This window comes from Macrobrachium nipponense, chromosome 12, assembly GCF_015104395.2.
Source record: "Macrobrachium nipponense isolate FS-2020 chromosome 12, ASM1510439v2, whole genome shotgun sequence".
In the NCBI taxonomy this organism is placed as follows: domain Eukaryota; kingdom Metazoa; phylum Arthropoda; class Malacostraca; order Decapoda; family Palaemonidae; genus Macrobrachium; species Macrobrachium nipponense.
The window spans coordinates 92,700,097-92,717,970 of record NC_087205.1 but is presented as its reverse complement, the minus strand read 5'-3'; the positions used below and the strand labels follow the sequence as shown (position 1 = coordinate 92,717,970).

At 40.3% G+C, this 17,874-nt stretch overlaps 1 protein-coding gene across 4 annotated transcripts in view; it reads left to right on the top strand.

The window, feature by feature from the left end:
• Window positions 1–17,874, top strand: part of LOC135224667 (nuclear hormone receptor FTZ-F1 beta-like) — a 211,926-nt gene that overhangs the window by 181,185 nt on the left and 12,867 nt on the right. For all 4 annotated transcript variants that reach the window (XM_064263886.1, XM_064263887.1, XM_064263889.1 and 1 more), the window contains 3 exons: window positions 12,989–13,239; window positions 13,352–13,472; window positions 16,119–16,381. In XM_064263886.1, the coding sequence (XP_064119956.1) occupies window positions 12,989–13,239; window positions 13,352–13,472; window positions 16,119–16,381 (635 nt within the window). The remainder of the gene's footprint in view (window positions 1–12,988; window positions 13,240–13,351; window positions 13,473–16,118; window positions 16,382–17,874) is intronic.

Here is a 17,874-nt window from a genome sequence, read left to right as displayed (position 1 = left end):
CACTCACTCCTCTCTCCCCCAATACACACAGCATTTCCTTCCTTTTTCACCTCCACCTCCTCCTCCTCCTCCTCCCCCTCCTCCACCGGCCTTTCTTCCTTCCTCCCCAATTCATTAAAACGAACACAAATAAGTCCATCTTTTTTCCTCTCTCTCTCTCTCTCTCTCTCTCTCCCTCCTCCTCCTCCTCCTCCTCCTCCTCCTCTGGCGTTCCTTCCTTCCTCCCCCATTCATTAAAACGAACAAAAATAAGTCATCTTTTTTGCTCTCTCTCTCTCTCTCTCTTTCTTTCTAATATAGAAAGCGCTTTGTTGTGTGACGTTACCGCTGCAAGTATTGTTTTTTTTATGTATATATATGTTCCTGTTTCGTCAGGAAGCGAAGTGAGTGCTGTTCTGACCTTCTAGAATTCTAGGTATGTTGGTTTGTGGTATCATTTGTATACACACACACGCACACATCACCGAAATAGCGTGATGCAATATACAAAATCAAGAGTATTTGGCCACGAGTACAGTGAAACATCGAAAGTGTAAGATCTCTCTCCTTTACTCTTAAGTCACTTTCAAGCTAAGATTACAGTGAAGACTTTGTTTTACAAGCATCTAATCTTGTGCTTATCCCAAAGTAACTTAGACAATTCTCAGTGTCCTTTTTCACAAAGAGTAAAAGACACAAGCGGGTTTTTCTTTTTTTCAACCATAGCCTCCAAACCATTTGTAATCAATTTTTATCAATTTGTCTTTTTTCTTTTTCTTTAATAAGTGAGATCTCTTCCTTCTGTATTTTCCTTTACCACCATAATATTCCTTGGAAGTTTGAATTTCAAGTCAGTGACCCCTTTGGTGTGGTTGTTCCATATGAATAGGGTTCATCTTCTAAATGTAATAATAATGATAATAATAATAATAATAATAATACTCTTCGTAGTAGCCATGATTCCCATGACAAAAGTACTACAGAAGATGGATGCCGGGTACCAACTCAAGAAAATAGGCAACAGAATTAACCATCTGATGTTCATGGACGACATCAAGCTGTATGGTAAGAGCATCAAGGAAATAGATACCCTAATCCAGACTGTAAGGATTGTATCTGGGGACATCAGGATGGAGTTTGGAATAGAAAAATGCGCCTTAGTCAACATACAAAAGGGCAAAGTAACAAGAACTGAAGGGATAAAGCTACCAGATGGGAGCAATATCAAACACTATACATGAGACTGGAATATCAAATACCTGGGAATAATGGAAGGAGGGGATCAAATACACCAAGATGAAGGACACGATCAGGAAAGAATATATGCAGAGACTCAAGGCGATACTCAAGTCAAAACTCAACGCCGGAAATATGATAAAAGCCATAAACACAAGGGCAGTGCCAGTAATCAGATACAGCGCAGGAATAGTCGAATGGACGAAGGCAGAACTCCGCAGCATAGATCAGAAAACCAGGAAACATATGACAATACACAAAGCACTACACCATAGAGAAAATACGGACAGATTATACATAACACGAAAGGTAGGAGGGAGGGGACTACTAAGCATAGAGGACTGCGTCAACATCGAGAACAGAGCACTGGGGCAATATCTGAAAAGCAGTGAAGACGAGAGGCTAAAGAGTGCATGGGAAGAAGGACTAATAAAAGTAGACGAAGACCCAGAAATATACAGAGACAGGAGAATGACAAACAGAACAGAGGACTGGCACAACAAACCAATGCACGGACAATACATGAGACAGACTAAAGAACTAGCTAGCGATGACACGTGGCAATGGCTACAGAGGGGAGAGCTAAAGAAGGAAACTGAAGGAATGATAACAGCGGCACAAGATCAGGCCCTAAGAACCAGATATGTTCAAAGAACGATAGACGGAAATAACATCTCTCCCATATGTAGGAAGTGCAATACGAAAATGAAACCATAAACCACATAGCAAGCGAATGTCCGGCACTTGCACGGAACCAGTACAAAAGAGGCATGATTCTAGTGGCAAAAAGCCCTCCACTGGAGCCTGTGCAAGAAACATCAGCTACCTTGCAGTAATAAGTGGTACGAACACCAACCTGAAGGAGTGATAGAAAACGATCAGGCAAAGATCCTCTGGGACTATGATATCAGAACAGATAGGGTGATACGTGCACATAGACCAGACGTGACGTTGATTGACAAAATCAAGAAGAAAGTATCACTCATTGATGTCGCAATACCATGGGCCACAACCAGAGTTGAAGAGAACGAGAGAGAAAAAATGGATAAGTATCAAGATCTGAAAATAGAAATAGAAGGATATGGGATATGCCTAGTGGAAATCGTACCATAATCATAGGAGCACTAGGCATAAATCCCAAGATCCCTGAAAAGGAATCTAGAAAACTAGAGGATGAAGTAGCTCCAGGACTCATGCAAGAAGAGTGTGATCCTAGAAACGGCACACATAGTAAGAAAAGTGATGGACTCCTAAGGAGGCAGGATGCAACCCGGAACCCCACACTATAAATACCACCCAGTCGAATTGGAGGACTGTGATAGAGCAAAAATAATAATAATAATAATAATAATAATAATAATAATATATGGAAGGAGACCCTCTTTCAAACAAGTTTTATTGAAAGATATTGCTGCATCAGCTGCATTCAACTTGTAAATAGTCTTCTCTATTTTTTAACAATAGCTTTCTCTCTGCTACTACAACTGGCGAGTATTGCGCCGATATTACTCATCAGGAGGAGTCAATTTCGGGGATATTGCTTAAATTTATTTATTTGTCACAGTACATGACAAATAAAAAAATACAAGTCGATCTAGTGGCCAAACGTTTTCTCTCGGTATCATCCGAGCATGATCACGGCAGTGGATCGGAGTAGACTGTAGGTGTTGTCAAGATCTACTCAATATATAGCGGCAGGTCAGCAGGGGGTCAACCGCGAGCTGCGTTTTCATTGGCTGTGCGCAATGCGCTCCAGCTATTGGGTTGAAAGACGTTTTTCTTCAAGACGCTTCTCGTCGTTGAAGGTTGCGCTGTTCAGCCTAGCTGATCGTCGAGGCTGGGGCAAGACTTCCCTGGCGCGTTGTCACGACGGCTCGCGTTGTCATTGGCTGATGGGCTGCTTGTCTCATCTGGTATTCTTTGATCGGAGTGTCGTTCGGTCTGGTATTATTTGTGCTATTATTTATGCACATAGGTCTCCTTAGGTTGGTGGGGAGGAAGAGCACTTCCTGTGTCGTATTCAATGGGGGCTTCTCTTGTTGTATGAGGAGTGCCTCGAGCAGTCGCAAACGCCGTTTGGTCAGGAGCCCCTCCCTATTATCTTAATATTCTTGATAATACCGTCGCGGGAGATGGCTTCCTGGTGTGCTGTCATGGTATGGTTTTTAATTGCCCCTTCTTGTGCGTGGCAAGAAGGGGCAATTAAATAAATAAATAAGAAAGCAGTTGACGAAAAAAACCAAAAGATGACGACTTGAAATTACGTTTTTTTTTCAGATATCTGTTATCAAAACATGCCATACTCTTTGCTTAAGAGTTTACACTGAAAGGTGCTTGATAGCTATCACTGCTTGTGCTTTTATGTCCCTTCAGTAAATTTCGGTGTGGAATAAATGATAATTGGTTTGAAATATGTGTATCATAAGATAATCTGGTATTGCATAAAAAAAACTGGACTTAGGTAAACAATTGGTTGATGTAACGCACTTGTAATGGAGACAGTACACAGTGACACCTGTAAGGTCACAGTACACAGTTAAACCTATAATAGGGACAGTACACAGTAACACCTGTAATGGGGACAGTACACAGTTAAACCTATAATTAGGAAGTATACAGTAACACCTGTAATGCGGAAAGTAAACAGTTAAACCTATGATGGGGACAGAGCACAGTGACACCTGTAATGGTAGAAGTATGTATACAGTGACACCTGTAATGGGGGAAGTATACAGTGACACCTGCTAGGCTTTACAGTATTTGTAACAAATAGAACACGAGAGGTAATAATATACTGTCGTTGATATACTCATAATATCCGGGTTGGTTCGTCAATGTCATATTTGCATGTGTTTTTTTTCCATCGATGAAACACATTTACCTGAATTCAGGACAGGTAACCCAGCATGTAAAATCGTAACTAATTACTACGCAGCCCTACATTTTGATTTATATATCCTCATAATAAAAATGTCTTTGCATGCTCCGTGATGGGTCCAAAAACATCGGTTTTATCTGGCTCCCTCGTGACTCGAGATCGACACGAACTGACGCAATCGAGGTCAAAGTCCAAAGTCCATAGCAGAATAGAAAGCTCGTAAAAATGTCTCCCGAAGTTCGAACCAGAAACGAACCCAGCGTTCCTTGACACATCGCCGGGTAACGCTTCGGGAATCTCTGGGGGGTCTGAAACTAAAATTTTTTGGCCCAGAAGTCGTCCTTGCGAGGATATATAAATTGTTAGTGAAGATAGCAGCGAGTAGGTTTCTTCAGCTTGCTAGCAACTTCTCTGTAGTTGTTTTGGTGAAGAACTGTTTCGATTAAAACGAGCTCAGGCGCAGTTCTCGTTGAGAGAAGAAGTCGTTTGTACCCTGTGTTACGATCTCTCTCTCTCTCTCTCTCTCTCTCTCTCTCTCTCTCTCTCTCTCTCTCTAAGGAAACTCCAACCGTCTTAGTATTTTCCGTCTCTGGTAGGTATTTCAATCACACGAGTTTTATTTTTATAGCATTTTTCATGTTCTCTCTCTCTCCTCTCTCCTCTCTCTCTCTCTCTCTCTCTCTCTCTCTCTCCACAAAGTCATGCAGAGAGCCGTACGTGTGCCGTGCAAGGTCCACAAATTTGGATAGATGCGATATTCAGGACCCAGATGTTACTTCCTTTGACCAACTGTTTACTTCTGTCAGAAACTCTAGACCTCTGACACTTTCCCGCGTGTTCCCAGTGTACTCTAGTCTGTTACCAAGAGATAATATGCTTCTCGCTCCGTAAGCAGAAAACTCTCTCTCTCTCTCTCTCTCTCTCTCTCTCTCGTGAATGGTACCGAGGTTCCCAAAGGGCTGGGTATCCTTCTCTGTCCTATGTAAATGGACAAATCCTTAGCCAGTGGGGGTCTCCCCGGTCCCGGGGCCCCGTGCCCCAAGTGGTGCCCCCTCGAGTCTCGATGCCCAAAAAAAGAGCAAGAGAGAGAGAGAGAGAGACCCCGAAAGGTCGAATCAGGCGGTGTCCTGTGACTCGACCTCAACCGCCTCTCCAAAATTGGCGACGCGGCCGACTGAAGAGGCAGGAGGAGGAGGAGAAGAATTCTCCTTCCCAGAGGTGTTTCCAGGTCGGGGCCGTTCGTCAGATGGGATTTTCTCTACGCTGACGGACGTGGGCGTGATACGTTGGCGTCGTCACAAGGGCAGCTGCTGGATTGGGGCACGACGGACGTGCTTGCCTCTCACACGGGAAGGAAGGAAGGAAGGGAGGGAGGGAGGGAGGGAGGGGAGGAAGGAGGAATTCAGCGTCAATGACCCTGATGGCTGGCTGCCGTGACGCAAGATTGACAATGTTGGGCGCCCCTTTTGAGAACCTTACGCAACTAAAACAACTAAAAATTCCTCTCTCTCTCTCTCTCTCTCTCTCTCTCTCTCTCTCTCTCTGTGTGTGGAAAGTCCAACCACAATATTTTTCCTACCTGGTAGGTAGGTTCGTCGTATGAGGATACTAACTTATAATATTCTTTTAGGAATGGGGAGGAGTTCTTCCCTTGAGATATATATTCTTTTAGGAATGGGGAGCGTTCTTCCCTTGAGATATATATTCTTTTAGGAATGGGGAGCGTTCTTCCCTTGAGATATATATTCTTTTAGGAATGGGGAGGAGTTCTTCCCTTGAGATATATATTCTTTTAGGAATGAGGAGGAGTTCTTCCCTTGAGATATATATTCTTTTAGGAATGGGGAAGAGTTCTTCCCTTGAGATATATATTCTTTTAGGAATGGGGAAGAGTTCTTCCCCTGAGATATATTCTTTTAGGAATAAGGAGGAGTTCTTCCCTTGGGATATATATTCTTTTAGGAATGGGGAGGAATTCTTCCTTTGGGATATATATTCTTTTAGGAATGGGGAGGAGTTCAGGCGCAGACCTCTGGTAGACGTCGCTATTGCGTGCAGTAGTACCGGACGCCGATGTCGTATGCATTAATAACAGCGCCATCTGTCATCGATCGGACGAGAAAAAAAAATAAAAAGTTTTGCGTGACCCACCAGAAAGGGTCACCGGGTGTATTTTTTTAAAAACTAGGTATTTAGGGTTTTCGAAAGTTTATTATTATTATTACTTTATTATTATTTATTATTATTATTATTATTATTATTATTATTATTATTATTATTATTATTATTATTATTATTATTATTCATAAGATGAACCCTATTTATGTGGAACAAGCAGCCCACCAGAGTGGCCACTGACTTGAAATTTAAGCTTCCAAAGAATATTATGGTGTTCATTAGGAAGAAGCAAGAAGAGGTAAAGGACAATACATAAAAGAGAGGTTCTACTCATTAAAAAAGAAAAAAATACATTAATAAATAGATGAAAATGTATTATTAGTGGTTTTCTAAGAGACAAAGATATCCCTTGAGACGTTTTTTTCACGTCCACAATACCTTTGCTGATTGATGTCTTATTGATAGCTGGGACGTGTTTTTTTTTTTCAGTTCAATGCTTGATTCGTCTACTTACAAAAAAAACTCCTCCATTTGCTTGTGACTGCGTGACACCCGTGGATGGAGACGTTGCCATTACCAAGAATACTGCTGCTGCTGCTGACTGCTTTTACTGCTTGCTCTCTGCTCACCTTTTTTGTCTGTTTTCTGCTGACTGTCTTCTGTCTGCTTGCTGCTTTCTTATTTCTGGTTTATGCTTTCTGCTTTCTTCTTACTGCTTTTTGCCTTCTGCTTACTCTTTACTCCTTTCTGCCTACTGCTTTCTGCTTACTTCTACCTTTTCAAAATCTTTGCTCTGATGTCATCGTTACGTAGTTATGGTTTGAAGGAGATTTTTCTTCTTCTACTTAAATAAAAATCATTTTTTTCCTGTTGCCTCTGCTTTCCTCCTGAGAGAGAGAGAGAGAGAGAGAGAGAGAGAGAGAGAGAGAGAGAGAGAGAGAGAGAGAGAGCGCATGAAAACTATATAAAAATAAAACTCGTATAATTAAAATACCTACCGAAGACGGAAAAGACTAAGAGGGTTGGACTCTCCTCAGAGAGAGAGAGAGAGAGAGAGAGAGAGAGAGAGAGAGAGAGAGAGAAGGGGGGGAGGGTGAAGAAGGCATTGAGTGAGCCTGGTTGGCTCTCTCGCCCTTGCTAAGGTCACAAGGGTGGAGGCTGACGGGGGTGACAGGTAAGTGGCAGACGATCTGTCAACGTCACTCAGTTTGTCAAGGCAGCCATAACGGCCTCCCACTTCTTGTTGTTGTTCAGTGCATTCGCGATTAATTCGCGAGCCATTTTCCGGATTAATTCGCGAGCCATTTTCCGGATTAATTCGCGAGTCATTTTCTGGATTAATTCGCGAGCCATTTCCCGGATTAATTCACGAGTCATTTCCCGGATTAATTCGCGAGCCTTTTGGTTTTCCATTTCCCTGATTTATTTAATTCCTAGCCCATTTTCATTTCCTTTTTTTTTGGCAATTTTCCAGGATTAATTCGCGAGCCATTTCCCGAGTTAATTCACTAGCAATTTTCTGGATGATTTCACAAGCCTTTTTTTTTAATTAATTCGCGAGCCATTTCCAGGATTAATTCGCGAGCCATTTTCTGGATTGATTCGCGAGCCATTTTCTGGTTGAATTCGCGCCTTTTTAAAATTAATTCCAGAGACTTTATTCCGATTAACTTAATTCTCACCGTTTTATGGGTTAATTCTCATTGTTATATGGATTAATTCAGGCGCCATTTTTGGGATTAATTCGACACCTTTCTTGGCCTTAATTAACTGGTTGCGCCCCGAAGAATATCTTTTTGTGTTTTCTCTCTCTGGCGTTGCAGACATAATGCGTATTTTATGCATGTTTTTAGGGACATAGATGGTATCGCATAGGCAGTTACAGAGGCTGTGTGAATTTATTGTTTGTATGTTTGTAAGTATGTATGCAAAATGTTGCAGATACAAAGCATATCATATGCTTGCATATATACTCATTTATATATGTGTATTTACACGTGATTGCGCAGGGTGTAATACACCCAGTATAAACAAGATAAATTCTCTTGTATATTTGTGCATTAACACGTGATGTGCGCTGGCTTCAATACAACAAGTATAAATAAAGAAAAAAAACTTCTCATGTATATGTGTATTACACGAGATGTGCACCTGTTGTAGTACACCCAGCACAAATATAATAACTTTATGTATACATGTGTATTTACACGGATGCGACTTGGCAGTAATACACCCAGCACAAATAAAAGAACTTATGTATATATGAATAATTATCACATCACCGTGATTCATATAAATTATTCGAGCTACAAATGTCCTTTAACATCTAATTCGCTCTACCTGGAATTAAAATATATATATGTATTTACATGTGATGTGACTTGGGAGTAATACGCCCGGTAAAAATAAAAAAAAATAAAAAAAGTCCTTTGTCTGGCCTGACAACAGGATGTAACGAAAACGTTGCAGAAAAAAAAGCTCGAACGATCGGGTTGTATGTATGTATATTCATCAGAAACGTGAACAGCACAGTACACCAAGATTCCACGAATTCCTGTCGTTATCTTCAGAGGAAGAAGAAGAGGAGACCGGATGTGCTAGGAAAACGTTTCGCTGGTGACAAGTGCAAATAAGAAGAATTATTAGCGGTAGTCCGGTCGTCACTTTTAACACATTTTCATCCATTCGTTTATTTATTTTTATCTATATTTTTAATGAGTGAGATCCATTCTTCTTCTTCTTCTTCTTTCTGTATCTCCCTTTACCTTCAAGTCAGTGGCCCCTGTGGTGGGCTTGTTCCATATGAATAGGGTTCTTCATCTTTTGAATAATAAATAGTAATAATAATAATAGCTATTATTATTATTGTTATCTTCGTAAAAGACCCTCTTTAGGTAAATGCTGTTAAAGAGAATGGCAGAATTAAGCGAGTTAATTTTATATTTTGTTTATTTCTATTTTAAATATATATAATAGAAAAAAAAAAAAAACAATTTATTATTATTATTATTATTAGATCTTCGAACATCTCTGTATAGCCCTTGCTTCCAATATTCAGAGAGCCTCTGGGTTTTAAATCACAGAGAGAGAGAGAGAGAGAGAGAGAGAGAGAGCTATTATAAGACCTGCCTTCTCAAGATAGTTTAGGAGGAACAGAGAACACCAGCAGGAAGGAAGATAGGGGAGGGGGAGGGGGCGGCTGCCTAATTTAAGCCGTTTACCTCACATAGCAACTCGAAGGGAGAGAGAGAAGGGGGGCCGGGGGAGAGAGGGAGAGCTAAACGTGCAGGTTCTTGGAGAGAGAGAGAGAGAGAGAGAGAGAGAGAGAGAGAGAGCTAAACATTCATACTTTTTGTCTCCAACTCTCTTAATTTAGAGGGTCTTCAAATGCAAGTGAAGGTCATTGGAAAAGAGAGAGAGAGAGAGTTTGGTAAAGAGAGGGCGGGGGATGGGTAGGGAGTGGGTAGGGGAGGGGCGTGTGGCCTGTGGGTATTTGTTACTCACGGATGCGTGCCAAATATCGCCCCGCCCCTATGACGTCATGGCTTCCTACACCACGTGCTTCCGTTTGTAAACATTTGCCTCTCTCTCTCTTCTCTCTCTCTCTCTCTCTCTCTCTCTCTCTCTCTCTCTCTCTCTTCCAATGACCTTCACTATTAAGAACCTCTATGTAAAGTTAGTTATATATGTACTATATATATATATATATATATATATATATATATATATATATATATATATATATATACTATATTATACATATATATTCATATATATATATATATATGTATATATATCTAATGCAAAATAAAATACTGAATTCATCTAATGTTCAGTGACTCCATAAATTATGCACGCAGGTTACGGATCTGTAAATACAGTTACATACACCTTTTTTTATATACAAAATAGCAGCGGTTTACAGTTACATGTCAAAAGTTCCTGTAACCGTGAAATGATGATGTAGAAAGCTGGAATTGAGAGGACTGTGATGTAGATTCCTTAAGTTTAGTTGGATTTCCGTGTTTTGACGTCAGCATTGTCCAACAGGTGATGTGTAAATATCGTGAATTTTTTTACAATGGATTTTTTATTGTCAAAAAATTTTGTAATCACCTATATATTTTGAGAGTTTTATTAATAGTATAATATTTTCCTCTCAGAACCATCTATATAATCACCCATATATTTTGAGAGTTTTATGACAATTTTATAGCTGTCTGAACAGTGGAATATAGGTGGACACCTAGATGTATCGACATGTATGAATAAATGCTTCCAATGTCCACTGCTGATACATCATACATTGCAATTATAGTATGCAGATGATGCAGCTCTTGTTGCAGGCATTTGCTTTTTCAAAATGTCAAATAAATTGGCTAATTGCCCCTAACAGACACTTAGAACACATCAGATGAAGTTGCTTTGCCATTTCTGAGAAAAACAACTGTTCCTTTTCGACAAAATCCTCGACGTTGTGGTCATTTTGCACCTTCGGGGTTAGCGCGTGCTACTTACTACTCGATTCGCATAGCGTCGTATTCTCACTTAGCCGAGTACGTCTTTTGCTCCCTACACTGCAGAGCTGTGGGCCAGCTTGCTTTGCAGTATGCATATTGCTTGTATAACATCCACCTTGTGGTTTTCTTGTATGGAAACTCAGAGCAACTTCGCAAAAAAGAGAATATATGAGAGAGAGAGAGAGAGAGAGAGAGAGAGAGAGAGAGAGAGAGAAATCATTGGCCTCACCTTGAACCTTAAAATTAAAACGGGATGTACTTCCGGTGAGCAATTCTTTCTCGTCGAAGAGGAAAACTCGTAGCGGTAAAGAGAGAGAAAAAGCTTCCTTCCCTCTCTCTCTCTCTCAAGTTGGTTTGTTGCCCTGCTCTGTAGTACAGTTACTTTACAAGTACTGTATAAAGTATATAGTAGCTTGGAAGAAGAAGAAAAAAAAAGAGGGAAGAGGCCGTGGAAGACTGAAGGAGGCGGGAAAAATATCAGCGGTTCGTAACTGACTACCAGAGAGAGAGTTTGATCTACCGAGCCGTCTCCTCAGTGTCGTTCGTTCAAATTTTTTTTTTTTTTTCTAGACCGACGTTGTTTATTCGGGACTGTTCGCTGCCGTTTGTTTGCCGAGTAGTTGCAGGGTCGTTACTTCCTCTCTCTACAGAAGTGGTGGTGGGGGGGGGGGGGAGGGGGGGGGGGAAGGGGGGGGGGGCGTTTTCGGGGCTGGGTGGTGGGGTGGTGGATGATTTCATTCGACCGCAAACCGTTAGTTTTCCATCCTGTGTCAGGGAAAATGTCCGTTACATAAGAGGAACCCAGATAGATTTAGCCTATCTCCTCACTCGTGTGTTTATAAACATTTCCCTTTACTGTCTTTCATATTCATCTGCCTACTTTTCCCCTCATTCTTATATCATTTAATCCCTACATGATTTAATCCTACGATTGGTCCTATCTTCGTTAAATCTATGAGTAGCAACGGTATAGTCATGCTGTTTTTTGTTGAAGGAATTTAAAGTTTTTTCTTCTACCTTTCGTAAATCAAATTGCCTTTAACTTCCCTTTACCACTGTCTCTTTATTCGTTGACAAATAGTCGACTTGCGTCTTTTGAAAGTCCCTATGTGACAAAATGTCTGTCTAGTGTTCTTAAGGAAAGCCAAAATCATTTAGTCTCCCTCGAATAAAGCCAAGACGAAAAAGAAAACGGCAACTTCGATCAAGAGTCTGTACGTAAATTTCGCGAAAACAATTTTATTTACAAATTTACAGGTCATATCCATTGGCAAACAGTATTTACGAGCATATGTGTGTTTATTCATGTCATAGAATATCATATTTTATACATATTTATGTATGACTGGTGAAAATATTGTTACCATAGAATTCCATCTAATAAAAGGAGCCCATAAAAACGCCAAAATATAGAAAGTAAGTATACTTTATTTCAGACTGATGTCTCCCTCTCCAGGTAGGTATTGGATGGTTTTTGTGGGGTCCTTTTATTAGATATTTATGTATATATTACATAAAATATAGGTTTGTTGAAAATATAGGATGAGGAATATTAGTTTATTAGATATTTATATATTATATAATATTACATAAAATATATATTTGCTGAAAAGATAGGAGTATTAGTTTATAGATATTTATACATATATAATATATATGAAATTATATAGGTTTGTTAAAAAGATAGGAGGAGGAATATTAGTGTATTAGATATTTCTGTATATATGAAATTACAAAATAATATATTTAAAAGATAGGAGGAAGAATATTAGTTTATTAGATATTTATGTATATATATAAAATATAGCTTTATTGAAAAGATAGAAGATATATATAATATATATTAATATCTCTATTATATATATATATACAGGTTTGTTGAAAAGATAGGAGGAGATTAGTTTATTAGAATTTATTGTTATATAAAAAATTAAAATATTTAGCCTTTATTGGAAAAAGAATAGAAGGATATCTATAATATTATATTATATAATAATATATATTATATATATAATATACAGGTTTGTTGAAAAGATAGGAGGAGGAGTATTAGTTTATTACACATTTATGTATATATATTATATATATAAAACAATATAGGTTTGTTGAAAAGATAGTAGGAGTAATATCAGTAGGCCAGTAGTAGGTAGTAGTAGTATTGCACCAAACAGAAAAGAGCCACAGCACATTATGAAGCCTTAATATGGAAAACGAGACTTGGTTATCAGCCTCGTATTCATTCCCTCTCTCCCCTCAGGTGAAATTGGAGGAATGCGTCGAGGAACAGACCGTCTTCTCCTCCTCCTCGCAGCCTGCCTCCCAGACTGACTCCCCCGTCCCGCCCCGGAGCGACTCCGGCTGCGAAGTCCACCCGGGGCCCTACACCCCGAGTCAGAGCCCCCTCCTCCCGCGCCTTCACCCACACACCCACTCGCCAACCCACCTCTACTCCCCCACGCAGTCTCCTGGACCCAGTAGGCATGTCTCGGGATTTTCGTCTCCCTACAGGTACGTGCCATCTTCCCGCGCTGTTTTTAATCGATGATTTGTGCGTTCGTTCAGTACTTAGAACGGTAAAGTGTAGACTTACTTTTGCTCACTTATTTGCTTATTATTTCAGCCACACACCTTCCACTGGACTCAGCCGGAACAACAGTGACGCTTCCCAGTACGGAGGTTCATACAACAGCTATTCCTCTGCACCGTCTCCCATCTCTCCCACACATTACTCTCCCTCGCAGGTGAGAGCAGGTGTTGGCAGCCTTTGTCTGAATGAGCTTGACTGAGTTTCTGTTATTATTATTATTATTATTATTATTATTATTATTATTATTATTATTTTTGCTCTATCACAGTCCTCCAATTCGACTGGGTGGTATTTATAGTGTGGGGTTCGGGTTGCATCCTGCCTCCTTAAGAAGTCCATCACTTTTCTTACTATGTGTGCCGTTTCTATGATCACACTCTTCTGCATGAGACCTGGAGCTACTTCAGCCTCTAGTTTTTCTAGATTCCTTTTCAGGGATCTTGGGATCGTGCCTAGTGCTCCTATGATTATGGGTACGATTTCCACTGGCATATCCCATATCCTTCTTATTTCTATTTTCAGATCTTGATACTTATCCATTTTTTCCCTCTCTTTCTCTTCAACTCTGGTGTCCCATGGTATTGCGACATCAATGAGTGATACTTTCTTCTTGACTTTGTCAATCAACGTCACGTCTGGTCTATTTGCACGTATCACCCTATCCGTTTCTGATACCATAGTCCCAGAGGATCTTTGCCTGATCGTTTTCTATCACTCCCTCAGGTTGGTGCTCGTACCACTTATTACTGCAAGGTAGCTGATGTTTCTTGCACAGGCTCCAGTGGAGGGCTTTTGCCACTGAATCATGCCTCTTTTTGTACTGGTTCTGTGCAAGTGCCGGGCATTCACTTGCTATGTGGTTTATGGTTTCATTTTTCGTATTGCACTTCCTACATATGGGAGAGATGTTATTTCCGTCTATCGTACTTTGAACATATCTGGTTCTTAGGGCCTGATCTTGTGCCGCTGTTTATCATTCCTTCAGTTTCCTTCTTTAGCTCTCCCCTCTGTAGCCATTGCCAATTGTCATCGCTGGCTAGTTCTTTAGTCTGTCTCATGTATTGTCCGTGCATTGGCTTGTTGTGCCAGTTCTCTGTTCTTTCTGTCTTTCTCCTGTCTCTGTATATTTCTGGGTCTTCGTCTACTTTTATTAGTCCTTCTTCCCATGCACTCTTTAGCCACTCGTCTTCACTGGTTTTCAGATTATTGCCCCAGTGCTCTGTTTTCAATGTTGACGCAGTCCTCTATACTTAAAGTAGTCCTCTCCCTCCTTCCTTTCGTGTTATGTATAGTCTGTCCGTATTTGCTCTTGGGTGTAGTGCCTTGTGTATTGTCATTTGTTTCCCTGGTTTTCTGATCTATGCTGCGGAGTTCTGCCTTCGTCCATTCCACTATTCCTGCGCTGTATCTGATTATTATTATTATTATTATTATTATTATTATTATTATTATTATTATTATTATTATATTGGTATCAAAATTGGCTTAAAGAGACTCTCCTCAAACAATATCTAGTCTTAAAGAGAATTACTACAAGTAATATTGGTATCAAAATAGACTTAAAGAGAATCACTATAGATAATATTGTTATCAAAATAGGCTTAAAGAGAATCGCTACATATAATATTAGCATCAAAATAGGCTTAAAGAGAATCACTACTAATAGTATTGGCATCAAAATAGGCTTAAAGAGAATCACTACACATAATATTGGTATCAAAATAGACTTGAAGAGAATTACTACAAATAATATTGGTGTCAAAATAGGCTTAAAGAGAATCTCTACTAATAATATTGGCATCAAAATAGACTTAAAGTGAATCACTTCTAATAATATTGGTATCAAAACAAGTTTTAAGAGAAATACTTCAAGTAATATTGGCATCAAAATAGACTTAAAGAGAATCACTACTCATAATATTAGCATCAAAACAGGTTTTAAAAGAATCACTACTGATAATATTGGCATCAAAATAGGCTTAAAGAGAATCACTACAGATAATAGTGGCATCAAAATAGACTTAAAAAGAATCACTACAAACAGTACTGGTATCAAAACTATAAAAGCGTCAGATCCCTTTCTGTGATATTTTGCGGTGACACCGGAAAAAAAAAAAATTAAATAATAAAATCCAGAGTTAATCGTCTTATTTAAACAGTCTCCCATTCTATCAAGGTAGAAAGAAGCCACATAGGAGCTGGTCACTTGATTCAGATACGTATCGATATAAAAGCGCTCTCCAATTCAGGTACACCGACGCCGCCAGCGTATGCAGTGGCCGGGGCTGCTTTTAGCATTCCGTGACTTAAATAGACCGATGTGTGGGTAGGTGTTATTCAGAGGGATAGGTGTTTCGTATTTTTAGCGTTTTCGCTCGGTGAATGAGCCCTCCAACACGGCGTTTATATATATTTTTAAAATGCTCAAAAGGTGACCGACCGAAAGAAGAGGAGAAGTTGTCGAACTGGGCAGGTGTCATTTATATATTTAAAAATAAAAATGCTTATATATTTTGAATGCTCAAAAGCAGAGCGACCGAAAAGAAGCAGAGAAGTTGTCGAACTGGGCAGGTGTCATTTATGTATTTAAAGAAAAAAAAAATACTTTTAAGGAAAAGTTTTGCCTTTAGGGCAGTTCTGTGACCTTAAAGATAGGTCAGTCCGCCTTCTTTGCCCTCAGCAAGATTTTAAGAATGTGTTTTTTTTGTTTTTATTTAATTTATTTCCTTCTTGAATAGTCGAAACGTTATCTAACTCTTCACTGTCTTATCCGTCATTATTATCTTATCGTCGGAAACAGTCTCCCATCCAGCAACGCCACATAGCCTTCCCGATGCCACCACACCAATCTCCGAACCTGAGTCGCGTCCCCGGCCAGTACCCGGGGGCAGGCCCGGGTGCGATGTACGGAGCACTTCTGGAGCTACGAGAGCCCCACACCATCGTAGGTCACCCAGAATCCTCCAAGGACCTCAAGGAAGACGAACGGCTGACGACGGAACTCCCGCCACACTCCATCTTGCCAACGCAGCCTGGGATCACGCGACAACAGCTCATCAACAGGTGAGTATCCGGAGGTCTTTATTTCTCCGGTTTCTTTATGGATTAGGCCTAAGGGCCTCCTCTCCCTTCTCCCCTCTCCCCGCTCCCCTTTTCTCTACTGCAACATGTAGGTTAGCGGACCTCTTTTTAGTTCCTCGTTGGACGAGCGGTTTACGTGCCCGCCTACTGATTCGGTATTCCAAGTTCGATTCCCCGCTCTGACGACGAGGAATCAGAGGAATTTATATTTGGTGATTAGACGTTAATTTCTCGATATACTCTTGTTCGGATCCCACAATAAGCTGTAGGTCCCGTTGCTAGGTAACCATTTGGTTCCTAGCCACGTAAAAATATCTAATCCTTCTGGCCAGCCCTAGGAGAGCTGTTCAATCAGCTCAGTGGTCTGGTTAAACTAAGATATACTTGACTTTTCTGGAAAGGATTCTTCCCCTTTTGAGTTTTTTGTGAAAGAAAATACTGATATGGCTATTTGCCTGTCCGTCTGCACTTTTTTTTCTGTCCTCCCTCAGATCTAAAAAATGCTGAGGTTAGAGGGCTGCAAATTGGTATGTTGATCGACCACCCTCCAACCATCAAACGAACCAAATTGCAGCCCTCTAACCTCATTAGTTTATATTTTATTTAAGGTTAGCCATGAGCGTGCGTATGGCACAACAACACAGGCTACCACGAGGCCTTGGTTGAGAGTTCCATACAGCATTATATGATGAACAGAAAACTCGATTGTGCATTTTTTACTTGTTTTATTATTGTACCTAAGGGATAACTCTTCTCTCTACTGAAGCAGGTAGGCTGGAGGAACCTTCAGTGTCTTCACCTTCCTCTTTTAGAGGCCGATAGAAGTTCCTCTTCCCTTTGTCACCCGTCCCATGGACGTTGGAAGGCCTGTTCCCCCCCCCTTCCCCCCCTCCCCCAACCTTCACTTCAAACAGGAAGGCTAAAGCGCCTGTCAATTCCTGTCACCTGTCTCTTTGTGAACTTCCTTCCGCTTATCTGACAGTAGTGTATGGCTGTATATCCGTTTCCCGTATAACATTTGGACGCCTAGTTACTTCTAACAAGTAAAAATATGCGCCGAAGTCTCTTCGGCGCAATTCAGTTTTCTGTTACAGTCGCTACAGCTATAATCAAGGCCACCGAAAATAGATCTATTTTTCGGTGGTCTCTCTGAGACTTTATCCACTGCCCGATGGTGGCCTGTCCTAGATCGTTGCCAGAAGCAAGATGATGGCTAACTTTAACCTTGAATGAAATTTTGAAAAAAAAAAAAATACTGAGACTAGAGGGCTGCAATTTGGTATGTTTGATGACTGGAGGGTAGATGATCAACATACCAATTTGCAGCCCTCTAGCCTCGGTAGTTTTTGAGATCTGAGGGCGGACAGGAAAATACGGACGGACAAGCAAAGCCGACACAATAGTTTTTTCTCTACAGGAAACTTAAATATATGAATTTGACAGTGAAAGGAGCTGCAATCTATAATAGTTCTTTT